This window comes from Sorex araneus, chromosome 4 (genome assembly GCF_027595985.1).
Source record: "Sorex araneus isolate mSorAra2 chromosome 4, mSorAra2.pri, whole genome shotgun sequence".
NCBI classification, from domain to species: Eukaryota; Metazoa; Chordata; class Mammalia; order Eulipotyphla; family Soricidae; genus Sorex; species Sorex araneus.
In genome coordinates, this window is record NC_073305.1 from 89681241 (window position 1) to 89698671 (window position 17431).

Consider the following 17431-nt stretch of genomic DNA (forward strand, 5'->3'; position numbering starts at 1 on the left):
ACAGGAAGAGACTATCCGATGGAGGCTGAAAACGAGGCTATCTTAGCAGAAAGATAGTACAAGTAAGGGTCTTCCTTTGCACTTGTGATGATTTAGATCACTTCAAACTACAGAGCCAGAGCCCCCCCCAAAAAAATATGTGTCTATGTATATATATATATATACTCGTTTTTAAAAAGGAGGACTGGAGCGATAGCACAACCGGTAGGGTGTTTGCCTTGCACGTGACCGACCGGGATTCGATTCCTCTCTGTCCTTCTCAGAGAGCCCAACAAGCTACGGAGAGTATCCTGCTTGCACTGTAGAGCCTGGCAAGCTACCCATAGCGTATTAGATATGCCAGAAACAGTAAGAACAAGTCTCACAATGGAGATGTTACTGGTTCCCGCTGGAGAAAATCAATGAACAAGGGGAAGACAGTGCTACAGTGCTTAAAAAGCAGTGGGGGATGTTGGGCCACACCTGTTGGTGCTCAGGGTGAGTCATGTCAGTTGCATGCAAGCCAAGTGACTTACCCCATGCAATATCTCTCCAGCCCCTTGAAATGTGTGTTTTTTCAATTGGAAGCTATTTCTACAATACTGTATTATCTCTTCGGCCTCCAAAATATTCTTTTTGGTTTGAGGGCCACACCCAGCGATCCTTGACTTCTGACTTTGCTCAGAGGTCATTCCTGGCATGCGTGGTGGACCATATGTGGTGCTGGGGATCGAACCATCTTGGCCCATGCAAGGCTAGCCTATCCATTCATATAGTCATACAGCCCCTCCCCCTATATTAATTTAAAAACAAGAAACAGATGAGATAGGATGAAATCGAAGAACAGAAGATGACATCCTTGAAGTCATTGAAAGTTCCTGAGAATGGGTATTGTAATCTGCCTAATTTAGCACTCTAGTTCCTGTTTTGAGAATGTACAAGAGAGGCAAGACGAGGAGCAAGACATCCAGATTGGAGGGTACTGCAGAAATGATGGGGGATTCCTCTAGAATAAAGGCAGTGGGTTGGGGGAAATTTGGCTATGTTCTGAAATTAGAGCTGACGGGATTGGCTTGTGGATGAGAAAAAACGACTTGACAGACGCAAACAATTCACAGAATGTCTTCAGATTCCAAGTTTGGATGATGATGTAATTCCTATACAAATAGTTCCCTAGTACTTGGAGTCAGTTCATAGGGAGCTAAACTGCATCCGTTTTTAAGGGCCTCTTCTCTGTTCAGATACTCAACTGGCTTTGATCTCAGATTAAAGATGATTCAGCATTAAACTCATTACCTGCCATTTTGTTGTGCCCTGGCAAACCGCACCTCCTCACAGCATGAGGCATGATGAGCTACATAATGAGTTGGGAGCAAACCGCTTTTTAAGTAGACTAATGGTTGTACTCCCAGCCTTCTTTTATCTTTGACCCTAGTGTCTAACCGGCTTCTGAACTGGGGGGCGCGGTTTGGGGGGTTGAGTTAAATTGGGTGTGCAATGGCACCAATCACCAACGATGGTCCTCATTTCAACAAGAAAAAATTGGGGGGAGGGGTAGAGGGTGGGGGGTGGGGAAGGTCATCGCACAGCTCTTAGACTGGGGAGCGAGGAAAACTTCACCTCGCGTCCCAGGGGCGGCTAGAGAGGGGCGGGAGCTGGGTGGTCTGGCCTTATCTCGGGAAAGCGAGAGCCGCGCGGGGCCGTCCTTCGCCGGGGGGGAGCACAAAGGACCCTTTCTTCGCCGCCTCGGGGGACTAGAGCTTTCCGGGTTTGGCTGCGCATCGGAAGCGCCGCGAGAAACTCGGCGCAGCCCCCCGGGGGGGAGCCGCCCCCCCGCCGCCCACTGTGGGGCGGGGTGGGGGGGGTGCGGCGGGGGGGGGGGCGTGTTCGGGCGCGGCCGGCTCGGAGACTCGGGGGTGGGGGTGGAGGGGTCTGAGGAGCCCGCGGCCGCCCCCGCCCCGCAGCCCCCCGACGCCCCGCGGGCGCTCGTGCCCTTGTTTGGCCACGCGGCGGCCGCGCGTCAGCGGGAGGCGGGCGCCCCGCGCGGTGACGGCGACGCCCGCGGCCGCGCGAAGCCGCCACTCGCCGCCGCGCGCCCGGCTGCTGACCTCCTGGCCGCCCGCCGCGGACGCTCACATGGCCCAGGCGAAAATCAACGCGAAAGCCAACGAGGGGCGCTTCTGCCGCTCGTCCTCCATGGCCGACCGCTCGAGCCGCCTGCTGGAGAGCCTGGACCAGCTGGAGCTCAGGTGCGCGGGCGCGCGGCGGCGGGGGGCGCGGGGGCCGGGGGGCGCGATCTGCTTGCTTTCGGGGCGTTTTTTGGTTGTATGTTGTTGTTGTTCGCGGGGGTGTGGGCTGGTTGCCGGGTTTGACCTCTCCGCGTCGGAGAGCGACACACACGCCCGGGAAGCGGGACCTGCGCTTTGCCAGTTGCTGGACACGTTTCTCTCCTCAGCGCTTGGGAGCAAAAAGAGAGACAAAGTCAGAGACGGGGAAAAAAAATTTTTTTTTAAAAAGTTACAGGGACATGATTTGAAACGAAGGGCGGTGGGATGCTGGGTCTGATAGAACTTTCTGGAACCTTCTATGTGCCGGTCTCCTCAGATGTCGGGCGCATATTCTTTTTCCCCAATTATGTCTTTTGGAAAGTGAGGCGGTAGCCGGCTGGCGAATCGGTTTCTGGGCTCCAGAAGCACTATCAACATTAGAAAAAATCCTATAAAATATATAATATATAAATTTTACATATTTTATATCTTATATATTTTATATATTATTATTTATATATAAAATATATTAAAAATCCTACCAGTGAGGATTTCAAGGGGAGGACAGACGAGGGTAACGGCGCCCTCAGGGAACAGACTCGACACTTGGTGCTTCTTGAACCCTCTGGCCGCGCGCCTCCTCTAGGACCACCATCAGTCTCTATTTTTTTCTGTCTTCTTCCCCCCAGACAGTATGCTGACGCGCTCTTGAAAGTGCCAGACACGGACCTGAATGGATCAGATAGCGACCGTTTCCCCCTCTTAACTGTTTTAAGATTTTTTTTTCAGTCAGACGTGAGGGGCCGCCCTGCTTGGGACCTTCTAAGTCATCGGGTATAACCCCTTGGAAGCGCTCCTCCTTGAATGCGTGTGCAATCTCGTATGCGTTGCTAAACAGGTGTTGTCGCCGAAGTGGCAGGTGTTGTTCAGTGAACATGGTATGCAGACACCCACCGCCGCCACCGGAAGGGCGCGGGAATATATTCCACGCGTTGTCTTTGTTCGTTTGGGGCGTGCCACGGAACGTGTGAGCCCAAACTTCCAAGAAGCACTTGCACGTATAGTCTTTGTGGCCCTTGGTGAGTCTTGCCCGACGAGAGGCGTTCTCGGCCGGGAATGTACATTAATCATCGCAGTTCATATTCGAAAGGGCTGTGGTCATCATTAATGCAAGCCCAGGAAGAAGGCATAAAGAGAGAATCACGGACAGCAACAGATAGGAGAATGCTGAGCCAAAGCCACACTTCATCCTTTTGCTTAGAAGAGACAAATGGAGCAAGGGAACATTTATGCTTCCCTGTAATTGAACTTGCTATTGCTTAACTCCCAGAATGGCCTCAGCTGTTTAATGCCAGGCTTAAGGAAAGACTGTTTTATGTAGCGGTGGGATAAGTAATCCCTCTGCTTCTCTAGGTCTTCAGACCTCCAGATTTCAAACTTCAGGTTCAACCATGTTTTAAGTTCTCTCTCCCAAAGTCAGTAAGAAAAATTACGCCCCCCCCAAACCCTTTGGAGGATGAGATGATATTCCTCTCCTATCTTCAAGCTGAGTCATTGTCCACCAACTTGAATTAATGCCCCAGAGCATGGTAGGTACAAAAGCAGTCAGTTACTCATTTCTGAGAGAAAGCTGCTGCTGGTTTCGAGAATTATGACATGCTGGTGTTTGATTCATGAAACAAGAATTCTGATTACTGTTTGTTAAGTGATGAATACATAATTTGCTTAATGCTTGAGTTGAGAAGGAAACGAATTAATATGTGTAATTGTTCGTTTCAAAAAACTTCTAGTAATTTTAAACTTTTGTAAGCTTTATAGCCTTCTTTAAAAAAATAGCCTTCTCCTTTAAAATAACATGGACTGAAAACTAAGTGCTTCAGCAAATACAACGTTCAGCAAATACAAAAATACAGTATAAAAAATTCAGTAAATACAAAATAAGAGAAAAATGATAATGTTAATCCATTAAACTTTACTTGAAGCAACATGGGTAGTATCACAGAGCACTACATTGTTAAAAAGAATTTTCCAGAACCATTTTTATTTATTTATTTATTTATTTATTTTTGCTTTTTGGGTCACACCCAGCGATGCTCAGGGGTTACTCCTGGCTTTGCACTCCGGAATTACTCCTGGCGGTGCTTGGGGGACCATATGGGATGCCGGGGATCGAACCCGGGTCGGCCGCGTGCAAGGCGAACGCCCTACCTGCTGTGCTATCGCTCCGGCCCCAGAACCATTTTTTAAAATGTGATGTCACTCACTTAATTTATGAAGAAAGTCTAAAAAGGCCGTGTATGGAGTAAAGCATTATTGTATGTACTTAGGAACTTGCATTTACTATTATTACTTGAATTTATTACTCACTACCTTGGTTTCTTGTGATAAAAACTTTTTATTATATCTGAAAACAGAATTATTCTAAATGCCTTATGGCCAGTGTAGTCAAATGATGTGTTTAGAAACATGACGGACAAAGTGTGAATTGGTGTTCCTAAGCTTTTAAATGTTGGCAGATCATGTTTTACTTAAGAAACTTTATTTGTTTCTAATACTTTACTGTGGCACTAGATTTTGGGGGGCATTCAGGGAAAGGGAGGGTTTGTACCACACCCAGTGATTCTCAGGGGCTATTCTTGGCCCTGTGCTCAGGAGTGACCCATGGCAATGCTGGGGAAATCCTATGTGGTGCCAGGGATTCAGTGAGAGCTTTAATCCCTGTACTATCTCTCAGGCCCCAGCAATATATATATTTTAAAGCTCCATCCCATCTCCTTTGTTTTTTTCCCCTTTAGAAAGATTATTACATTTTGTGTAGGTTTTCAGCATCAAGGTCACTCCTAAAGGGAATCTGATTTTTCCCTTCAAGAAAACCCTGTCTTGGTGGAATTTATATTATCTCCATTCTCCATGTTGGGAATTAAGTTAGGAAGTTAAATGATTAAAATTTTACTTAAAGAGTTGTTTAATTCAGTTAATGCAGCATACCCACTATGTAACAGTACTGAGTGACTCCAGAAGACTCTAGAAGATTGTGAAGGATGGGGAGAGGGAAATGGCAGCACTGGGAGATTGGCTGTTGGCAGACATCCCCAAATAAGTCATACTGTGGCTCCCTTCCTTCCTATCAGTCATTTACAGTGGTTTACCCTGCACTCAGGGAATGAAAGGTTAAAGCCAGGGGTGATATGGTTCATTAGTCTGGGCTGAAATTTTCCTGTTATTTAAATTTTCTTAGGGTGTGTCAGTGTCCCAGGAGTCCACAAACAAGATGGTATCATGGTAACAGCCTGTAATTTAAAGGAGCACTTTTCAAATACATTGTTATTTGAGTCTGCCAAAAATCCTTTGAGGTCAGAGGGAGACTTGTACTATCTCTTACACAAAGAGGGAGCTGAGGTCTAGAGAGATCACCTAAGGTCATATTCTCACAAGTAGCTCCCAAGATTAAACACAGTCCCATTTTTACATTAAAATATTTCAGTAATAGACTGTACCCTCACGGTGATTCTCTAATTAAAAAAAAAAAATATTTCAGTAATAGGTGAGTATTTTGGTGAAGGTTAGGAAATCCATGAAATCTCATATTGCCTAAAGTGTGTGAGTATGTTTGAAACAGGATGTGTGAGTTTGTGTGTGTGTTTGTGTGTGTGTGTATATGTATGTATGTATGTGTATTGTCAGAGATGAACCAAGTTTTGACATGCAAAGCATGATGTGATTTACCATTGAACTAACATCCTGGTTTTGTACATATTCTTTTGATATAGAATTAAGTGATAGGATTATAATTTTAGGAACTTTTTTAGAAATTACTTCTTTCAAATAAATTCATAATAATAGAGAATTACCACTCTTCTTCTCCCCTGCTTTTTTGTGAAAGCACAAATTTCTTATAAGCCTGAGTTCTAATTCTTCTTCTAATTCTTCTAATAAGCCTGAGTTCATACTGGTAAGTATGTATTAAGGATCATGTATCTTCTGTTTGTGTGCACCAATTCTAAGCAAATTATACCTATTAAATCACATCTGGGGCTGGAGTGATAGCACAGTGGGTAGGGCATTTGCTTTGCACGTGGCCGACCTGGGTTTGATTCCCAGCATCCCATATGGTCCCCCAAGCACTGCCAGGAGTAATTTCTGAGTGTATGAGACAGGAGTAACTCCTGTGTATCCCTGGGTGTGACCCAAAAAGCAAAAAAAAAAAAAAATCACATTTATGTTGGGGTCGGGGAGATAGGTCACAGGGTTGGAGTACAGGTGTGGTATGCTCAAATCCTCAAGTTTGATCCCTAACACATATTATAACCACCACGGTAATATATACAAGGAAGAGCTCCCAAGGACTCCTAAGAGCCCCTTCCCCCTGAAAAAATCACTTTTATATAATTTTTATTGATTCTTTCAGTCACTGTGTTTGACTCTTTACCTACTTTTCTTCATTCAGTTACAACCCTCTGTTGTCCTGTTTCATAGTGAGGAAATTGAAGTAAAGGATTTAGTAAACTCAAGGTCACACAGCTGGTTGGTTGTACCTGATCTGAACAACTGAACTGGAAAGACATTGCTGATTACACAGCACCCAGTAATAGAGAATGTAGCCACAGTCAAAATAACATGACTACTTTTGTAACTCACCTAAGTCTCCCTTTTGATATCTAGGCTGTAGAGATTTTTGAGATGCTGGTCACCTGAGGGACCAGTTGAGGATGTGTGCACTTCAGTTTTGCCCTCTGAAGTTGACTAAGATTTCTTTTTGTTAGAGCCTGCTTAGCTGTGATTTCATCCACAGTCTTTTTTTTTTTTTTCATCCACAGTCTTTCAGGATCACAGCTCAAGCCAGCCTTGATGTGAGGATAAGTTCTTTCCCGATTTGGACATGTAGTTGCTTCCTAGATCTGTTAGCAAAAACAGGACTGCCCCTCTCCGCCAAGAGAACTGTAGTCAAATGATGTATTTAGAAATCCGACCAATAAAGTGAGATTGTCCTTCCAGAATTCCAGAAGAAAATAACAGAAGAGAGTCAGGACCCTCTTTGTCTTAGAGGATAGAATTGCTAAGGATTTTTTAGAACTAATAGAAAGTTTATAGATCAAGAATATGAACAAGTTGAATGTAAGGATTTCAAAAGCTATGATCTGTCTAAGTGTTACTTTAAGAAAAGGAGAGTGAGAGCAAGAAGGAAAGTGTCCCCCATAGAGGGAGGCTGGGAGTATGGGGTGGGGGTTTAGGGGTTGGTGGTGGGAGGTGTGTACTGGTGGAAAGATGGGTGCTGGATCATTGTATGACTGAAACCCAATAATGAACAGCTTTGTAATGACCTATCTTGTGGATATCTAATTAAAAGGTTTTTTTTTAAAGTAATGTGGAGTTCATGCCCAGATCAATGAGCTTAATCAATGGCTGAATAAATAGCAGTACTCCTACATTTAAAAAAGTATTACTTTAGGGGGCCGGAGCGATAGCACAGCGGGTAGGGCGTTTGCCTTGCACGCGGCCGACCCGGGTTCGATCCCCGGCATCCCATATGATCCCCCAAGCATCGCCAGGAGTAATTCCTGAGTGCAAAGCCAGGAGTAACCCCTGAGCATCGCTGGGTGTGACCCAAAAAGCAAAAAAAAAAAAAAAAGTATTACTTTAGGTAGTATTTTAAGTTCAACTTACTAAAAAGAAAAATTTAAAGTATCAGATAATCCATACATTAGACAGACTTGCCGTGCCAAAAGTGGCCTTGTTCACCTCAAAGGAGAGGAAAGGGTCCAGAGGTAAAAATGAAATGGTCTCTGCCAAAAGGATTGGGATTTGAAAAGAATCATCCAGTACATAGGTCAAGGATAAAGAATGTATTATAAAAAGAGAATAGCAAATGAGAAGGACTTGATTCCGAAAACTTGTGGAATCTTTACATGCTGGGTGCTTATTGCCTTTGCCAAGAGATGAAATGGCATAACATAAAAAATATATTTAAGAACTTATATAAAGGTTTTCACAGGGAATATACCTAAGTAATTTCTTGCCTTGTAGGCAAAACAACAATAACAATAAAAGTTCCATCTAATTTTTTTTGTTTCATATAATGCCAAAATATCCTTTAAAATCAATTAAAGTTTTGTTTTTCAAGAATGTCTCCTTAAAACCATTTTCAAAACAAGCAAAAAAACCTTTAGCATTCTCTCATTTATCAATTACATGATTAACATGGCATTTAGATATTAGAGTCATGGCTTATGTTTTAGTATAATTATCTCTATAGCATTACCAGTTCAGTCTGTTTTATAGATATTAAGCCATACACTGGAAATTTGCTATGTAAATGTCTTAAGTGCACATCCTGAATAGTGTTGAAGTGGGCCTTGATTTTGTATTATTGCTACTTTATAGGACATTAGTTTTGATTGTATTTTCTAGTCAGATTTGTCATGTTTGCCTTTCATGTTTCTTATAATCTGAGACTGAGATATATATCTTTATATATACTACATATCTATAATATTATATCTATATTTTGTATATTTGATGAAGAAAAAGATTCTTTTGTGGGCCCTGCAACTTTACAGTCTAACTGTTCTATTTTGGGAGATAACAGGTGGGTGTCCAATGGGGAAAAGGCATATGTGTGGTGAGTGAGGAAGGGAGATCCTTATATGGACACATGTGAAAACATCAGTGAACACTGTTCCTTCTGCGCCTGAAATCACCAATAAGAGTTGGGGCTGGAGAAATAAACAGTGGTTAAAGCACTTGCCTTGCACATGGCTGGTCCAGGTTTTATTTCTGATGCCCAATATGGGCCCAGAACAGAGAACTAGAAATAAGTCCCTGTGGATGTGGCCTCCCCTCAACCCCAAACCACCCCCTCCCCGCCCAAATAAAAGCACCATTAGATTTTCTGTGATGATTTATTTTAAGACCATTTGTATTGGTCTTTAGATTTGTAGTGACAAAAGCTAGCAATTTAGTTGTGATTTAATATACACAAAATAGAGCACTTTAGATAACAGATTTTTTTTCCCTCTTGCACTCAGGATTCTACAACCTAATTTTTAGAGACTGAGTGTACTCTGACATACTTTTTCTTAGTGCACATGTGTAAATAGTTGGATGAGGTAGGGAAAATAATGCTTCTATAGTTTAATTAGGGTCATACCAAAAATCTATAGAAGTGTTCCATGTAAATTCAGGAAAATATAATATTGCCCCCCTCTCTCTCTCTCTCACCAGCACTATTAAATAGACCACTGGGTGGTTTTTATGAATCTTAGAAAGAAAAATAAAAAGAAGTAATACTGTTAGAAAAGAAGTGATAAAAACTGGTTTTTTAGAAGAATCAATAGGATCAAAAGACAAACCATTGATGATAAAGACTTGCCAGTTTCATAACGAACATACAGAAACAATATTTTTTGTTTGTTTTGTTTTGGGGTAACACACAGCAATGCTTGGATACTCCTCATCTGTACTCAGGAATTACTCTTGGCAGTGAGTGCTCAGGGGACCATATGGGATACTGGGGATCGAACCGAGGTTGGCTGCATGAAAGGCAAATGCCCTACCTACTGTACTATCATTCCAGCTCCTACAAAACCAATATTTCTCTAACCAGCAATAACTAACTAGAAAATGTAGTTTAAACTATATTATCATAATAATATCTCACAAAATATATAGAACACTCAAGAGTCCAGAAGACTACCCTTAAGAATATTCAATGGACAAATACTGGTGATCATACTTATCTGAAGTATAAAGAGAAACAAAACACAGAAATAGACGGTATAAAAAGATGAAAAGCTAAAAAAAAAAAAAGATGACAAGCTCTTGGCCTTGAATTTTAGTACTGAAGTTACCAAGCAGTAGTGGGGAAAGAAGAGACAGACTAAAGTAACATAAAGACAGTAGTAGAGAGTTATGTGCACTTTGGTGGTATTGAATGTTCAGAAACCTTTTATATCAAAAGCGTAAACATTAAAACTACTATAACTATAATAGAAATCATCATTAAAATATTGAACTATAATAAAATATTATTAAAATATTAAATGGGGGACTAGAGAAATAGTACAGTGTAAAAGGTAATTTGCCTTTAACAGCTCACCTGGGTGCAACCCGCAGCATCACAACTGGTCTTCCTAGCCTTTCCAGAAGTGATTCCTGAGTATAGAGCCCAAATAAAGAGTAAGCCCTTGAGTGCAACTGGGTTATACACACACACACACACACACACACACACACACACACACACACAATTAAACAGGAACCAGAAAGTGCAGGTTTTTAAGGCTTGCAGCTGATCCTGTTTCTAATCTCTGACATCACATATAGTCATTCAGGTCATTCAAGCACTCTATATATACATCATCATCATCATCTTGTTGATTGTCGAATTTCTCCAGCAGTATCAGTAACATCTCCATTCGTCCTAGTCCTGAGATTCTAGAAGCCTCTCTTTACTCGTCCTTCCCAGCGATGCCACATTGGAGACTCTTTCAGGGTCAGGGGAATGAGACCCAGCATTGTTACTGGTTTTGGCATATAAATACACCATGGAGAGTTTGAGAGGCTCTCCCATGTGGGCAGGAAACTCTCGGTAGCCTGCCAGGTTCTCCCAGAGGGAGACTATAAAATGCTTCCGGGAACTTGGTTTTAAATCTCTGGATGTTGGCCATTGGTGGGACTACATGGCACCAGGGGCAGTCCCTGGGTGTGACTGCCTAGCTACTGGAAAATGGGAAATCTGGGCAGAAGAGGCCCAGTCCCAACCCCAGCAGGCTTGGAGGTCTCAGCCCCGGGTCCCACACACCTGGGTTCCTCTACTGGTACCTTCATGCGTGAGGCTCGTCTGAATGTGTGGAGAGGGCCCTTGAGCATGGCTATGGCTGGGCTCTGGAGGTCTTGGGCCACGGGAGCTCTGCTTGGGGAGGGAAGGGAAGCTGAAGCCCACCTCTTCTGAGGGGCCCTGGTTGAAAACAGCCAGGCGCACGGGCAAGAGACTCTCTGCATCACTCTCTTCCAGGAGCTTGGAAGAGCTCTCTATATACATATTTTTTAAGTGATTAGCAGTACAGCTTAGTGGTAAAGTGCATGCTTTATATGAGACCCTGGATTTGAGCCCTGACACACAAACACACAAACACAACAATAACAACTAAAACACTTTATGCTACACACCATTAGGTGAAATAATAATATTATATAAAGATTTCAAATTTACCTGTTTTTTAGAAACCCCATAAGTTTGCTCTGAAGTTTATATAAAGGAATAAAACTCTAAATAACTAAATTATCCTCAAAGAATAGGAGGTCCAGAGAGATAATATTGCGGGTAAGTTGCTTTGTATACAGTCAGCCCAGGTTCAGTCCCCTGCACTGCATATGGTTCCCTGGACCTTGTCAGGAGTGATCCCTGAGCATAGCCAAGTAGGCCCTATCCTCCTTACTCCTCCTTATCCCCCAGAGGAGGGCTGATTATACCAAATAGTAAAGGCATATTACAAGACCGGTGCTAGTTTTTTTTTTTAATGAGTATTGGTATAATAATAGTCAAATATACAAATGAATGGAATACAGAATTCAGAGGTAGACAGTTAACATATTAAGTAAAGGATGCATTTTGATGCAAAATATTGGGGGAAAATCATTTTGAGAAAAAATAAAATCAATATTTACTACTCTAAGGGTGGAGTAAGACATAAATTAAGAAAAGGTAAAAAGTTAATAGAAGGGCTAGAGCGATAGCACAGCGGGTAGGTGTTTGCCTTGCACACAGCCAACCCGAGTTTGAATCCCAGCATCCCATATGGTCCCCTGAGCACCGCCAGGAGTAGTTCCTGAGTGCAGAGCCAGGAGTGACCCCTGTGCATCACTGGGTGTGACCCAAAAAGCAAAAAACAAACAAACAAAAAGGAGTTAATAGAAATGTAGGAAACTGGCTTATGACCTAGAGATGAGGACTCTTAAAACTTCAGAAGCGTATACCATCAGACAAAGGTTCATTTTTGACATTTACCACCAGGCAAAGTAAAATCAGGCAAAGGTTCATTTTGACTACTTTAAAATAAGGATCTCTGTTCAGTGAAGGACATCCCAGACAAAGTTCCTGTGTGATAGGATGAGTGATGATGGCTGCAGTATCTGTAAAAAAGCAGTGGGTGAGTACATTAAGTATGCACGTCAACAAGAAAGCCTGCTTTAAAAAGACAAGGGGCCAGGCTGCTGGGTCAGTGGTAGAAGTACCTGCTTTGCAAGCCCGAATTTGGTCACTGGTGCTATCCACATGCATCAGACATAGTCTGGACTTCAAACACCACAGAGCAGAGACTCGCTGGAGCACCATAGTAAGGTGGCATGAGTGCTGCAGCTGCTCACCCCAGTGAGCACAGGAACCAAAGATGTGTAAGCAAAACAGCCCAGAATTTCACTTGCAGTGAGCATGTGTGTGAGCACCACTGTGTACCCACCCAGCTGCACTGTAGCCAGAATATTCATGAGTACCACAACTAAAGGAGTAAAATCACCAGGAAGCACATGTGCAGGCACCACAACTGAGGGGTCAAGTCCATGGCAAGCACCACAAGCCACCATGAATGACCACCAGTCATCATAGCAGAAGGAAAAGAAATGGAGGACATGGGAAGAAAATCTTAAGTAGGTAGGCAAGGGAGATGGTTCAGTGGGCTGAGGGCATGCTCTTCTTGTGGGAGGCCCAGATTTCTTCTCCAACACTGCCTGTTCCATGAAGCACTGCTAGGTAAGACCCCAAAACCAAAACAAACAAACAAAGCCAAGACTATAAACAGGCTACTAAGTATACAAAGAAAAGTCCGCAATTATTAGTAATGAAAGAAAGGCAAATTCAATATTGATTCAGCACTGTACACTGCTGAGTATTGGTCAGATTGTGGAGATACAGGGATTCCTGTTTCGCTGCTGAAGTACAGCCTCATGCAACTCTACTGAAGGACAGTCCCTACTGACTCCAATTCATAGAGTTTTATAACACTCCAAACCTGTGTTTTAGCAGTTTGATCCTGAGATATTTCTCAGAGACAAGTTTATAAGGGAACATGTGTTCATTTAAAGTTATAGGGAAGGGAGATTTTTCTTTTTACCCTTCTAAGTTATTTTAGATGTTCTGATAAACAGAAGGGAAAATATATTTAATTTCTTATTTATGTGACGACTGTCCCCAAGAGGAAGTTGATCACTTGAGTTATGGAATGGGTAGAGTTCACTCCTGGGACTTTGAAGTAGTGAGGAGGATAACAAGAGCAGATATTTGATATAATTAGATGTTTATCCTACCATACAGATAGGCCATTCAGATAAGAAATTATCTTTGGTAATAAGACATCTGGAGATTTCTGTGCCAGACCACCTTAACTGCTTCCAGCTTGAAATGATCTGCTTTTCAAAGTGACACATTTCTGTGATGGCCTGTACAGAAGTCCACCAAAACATTATTTATGCTGTTGGAAAATGGGAGTGGTGTGGGGGAAAGAGCAGAGATAAAATCAGGTGGCTACAGTGGTGGAATATCCAGCAACTAGAAACTTCAGCATAGATGCACATATAGGGGCCTGTGTGACTTTTATTAACAATGTTGAATGATGAAAGAAGCAATATAAAATGAAAACAAATGAATACACAAATACAGAATAGATTTGATTCAAACAGATACAAACAGATTAACACTAAATAGAGCTCATTTATTGGGAGGAAAGAAAGGAGCCGGATCAGTGGATGGAATATAGAAAAATAAAAGCATTTTTGGAAAAATGTTCCTAAATGATCTTTAAGCTGTTTAGAGTTGTATTGAACAACAAAGAGGTGAGAAAAGCTAATTGTTCATGTTCTGTTTTCCCTATTTATATAGGGTTGAAGCTTTGAGAGATGCAGCAACTGCGGTTGAGCAGGAGAAAGAAATCCTCCTGGAAATGATCCACAGTATCCAAAATAGCCAGGACATGAGGCAGATCAGCGATGGTGAGAGCTGCTCCCACAGGAGGGTGCTTGTCTTTCATACTCCTCTAAGGGATTTGTGATTTGAGTGGGCCAACTTTTGCCTAATTGACCCAAGACTTTAGCATTCAGTGTCAGCTCTCAGTTTCCTTCCAAACCTTATCCAAAAATCATGCTTTGGCTACAGCCTTCCTCTGGGGTCTTGACTGAAAAAGATAGAAAAGACCTGCCTGCAGGCTGCAGATCTGGCCCGCAGTTGGCAGTGAGGCCATGTTTGACAGCAGGTTCGCATTCTTCATTTCAGGTCTTTAGAACTTACTGAATTATCAGAAATATAAAAGCAGAGAGAAAAGGTGAGAGATTGGAAGCAGAGAAGACAAAAGATGAATTGAGGTATAATTTAGAGGAAGTGGAGAAAATGCAGAGAAAGTAAATTATGACATCCTCCTGCTAGAGCCCCATTTTTGCATAAGGAGCATGTCTGCCATTGGAGGAGCAGGTCCCTGTGATTTTTTTTGTGTTGGCACTGAACTTCCTAATTTGGCTTCTTTGATGCTTCATAGATATGTCAGTAGGCCAAGCAGCTGATGTGAGTGCAGTCTAATGTCAGACCAAAACTCTGACTCATCCATGAGACCAAGGTCTAGTCAGACTTTTCTTCATCCTGGCTAAAGATCCATGAATTAGGAAGAAAATTGCAGGACAATTAGGAGATTGCTGACTTCTTCTTAGTCAATGAGATGCTGATTGATAGTGCCATTTTCTCCCACCCTTGCTTCTGTGTGGAACAAGTGTTAGATCAGTTGTCTTCAATCACTGGTGCAGATCCACAAGGATAAATGAGCTGAAAACTACTTTAATATTGGCTATAACTTCTGGCCCATGGATTTGTATACTGCATACAAGTCTGGTACTGGTGTGCAGGTGTAAAAAGGTTGCAGAACACTGGCTGAGACCACTAACTCACTTAATTTATCTGGAGGTGATGGAGTCAGTCACTACATAGGGCATAGACCAGCTCTTTGCCACTTTCATGCCTATGTTTCTCAGCCAAAATCACAGCAGCATATTCTGATAAATAAGAAGAATATGCCACTCCAAAATATGTCTCTTTGGCATAAGAATTATTGTTGGGCTGATTATTATTTTGGTTTTTGGGCCACATGAGATGATGCTCAGGGTCTACTTCTGGCTCAGTGCTTGGGGTCACTTCCAGTGATACTTGAGAAGCTATGAGGTTCTGAAGATCAAATCCAGACCTCCTGCATGCAAAGCATGTACTCTGTCCATTGGGCTATTCCCTTGATGTTTGAGCTGATTCTTTTCAAGAAATTGAAGGAACCAGGGAGGATCTCAAAACAAGAGAAGAAGTGACCGTTTTTTAGGGAAAATTGACATTTATAAAGAAAATCTCTGTAGCTCCTCTGTACCATGAAAAGAAAGATGTCTCTAAATCATAGAAAATTCTCACCAGTGAAGAAGGTATAGACCTATAGCCAGCTTACCTTATTATTTTCTTCCCATTTTTTTTAACTGTGCCCTTTCTCCATCTCAGCTTCCCCTTCCCCAGCATCTTTCTTTTGTCTCTAGTTGAAGATGATATTTACAGTGATTTGGGCCATCTTCGGCTTCAGCTCAGTTTCTTCAGCTGTCTCCCATGTATATATTAATAAACTGACTTGGTTTTGGCCAACAACTCAGGAAAATAGAGGGAATAACTGTTCCTTCCTTATCCATACACATCTTTATGGAGATTCACGACTTCACAATATATTATCTGTGAACTTTTAATCAGTATGAAATTGGACTTGATCTCTATTTCCATTACAGATGCAATCCTGCCCAAACTTTTACAAACATGACAGCTTGAGTCACCTGATATCCCATGTATAAAAAATTCCAGGAAGAGCTGTAGGGTTTTTTTTCTTTTTGGGCCACACCCATCGATACTCAAGGGTTATTTCTGGCTCTGCACTCAGGAATTACTCCTGGTGATACTTGGGGGACCATATGGGATACTGGGACTCGAACCTGGGTCAGCTGCATGCAAGGCAAACACCCTGTTGTACTATCGCTTTGGCCCCATACATGCTATAGTTTTAACTTTCACTTTTAAAATGTTTGTAGCAGGGAACTGGACAGATGACATAGAGGTTAAGATACTATTCTTGCATGTGGCCAGCCCAGTTCCATCCAGGGCAGATGCTCACCTGGGCACCTCCAGGTGTGTTCCCTGAGCACAGAGCCAGAAGTTACCCCCAAACACCACCAGATCTGGTCTAAACACTCTCCCTACCACCAAATTTTATAGCAGAATAGTTTATAGAAAATATATTTAGCAACAAATGAAAGTCTTAATGCTCTTTGCATGAGTAAGCTTTATTCATATCTCAAACTTTTTATGTTTAGGAGAAAGAGAAGAATTAAATCTGACTGCAAATCGATTGATGGGACGAACCCTCACCGTTGAAGTTTCAGTAGAAACAATTAGAAACCCCCAACAGCAAGAATCCCTAAAGCATGCCACCAGGATTATTGATGAGGTAGTCAATAAATTCCTGGATGATCTGGAAAATGCCAAAAGTCATTTAATGTCTCTGTACAGCGCATGTTCATCTGAGGTGCCACCTGGACCAGTAGATCAGAAGTTCCAGTCCATAGTAATTGGCTGTGCTCTTGAAGATCAGAAGAAAATCAAGAGAAGATTAGAGACTCTACTTAGAAATATTGAAAACTCCGACAAGGCCATCAAGCTGTTAGAGCATACTAAAGGAGCTGGTTCCAAAAATCTGCAGCAAACTAATGAAAACAGATTTAATTAGAGCACTTGCGAATAATGACACAAAAAATTCTAAAATACGAGGCTGGGAAGTGGCTCAGCAGTAAAGCACATGCCTTGCATGCATAAAACCTGGGTTTAATCCCCAGAACCACACAAAAAAGTAAATAAAAATATTTTAAAAAATGAATACTATTTTAAATGATAACTACTTCGTTAGGCATAACCACTCATTTTATACTGAGAGTTGTTTCAGATGTGGAAAAAAATTTCAGCTGTCAGTTTTGTGAATAATAAAATTAGAATGATTTTAATTATCTTTCTAGAAGTTTTAGATTGTTTTATACTTGGACCCTGAACCTGGTGTGTGTGTATACTTATTATATGGGTAGAAGTAAGTGGTGAGGGAAAGAATATCACTATCCTTTCTTAGACTTTGGTGAAGAGA

General features: G+C 42.2%; 1 protein-coding gene across 1 annotated transcript; it reads left to right on the top strand.

Annotated features, from left to right (window-relative positions):
- Positions 1-1860: 1860 nt before the first annotated feature.
- BAG2 (BAG cochaperone 2) lies at positions 1861-17302 on the top strand. The gene is made up of 3 exons (XM_055134963.1): positions 1861-2228; positions 14119-14228; positions 16614-17302. The coding sequence occupies exons 1-3, from the start codon at positions 2116-2118 to the stop codon at positions 17024-17026; spliced, it is 636 nt and encodes a 211-aa protein (XP_054990938.1). The 5' UTR covers positions 1861-2115; the 3' UTR covers positions 17027-17302.
- The last annotated feature ends 129 nt before the right edge of the window (positions 17303-17431 follow it).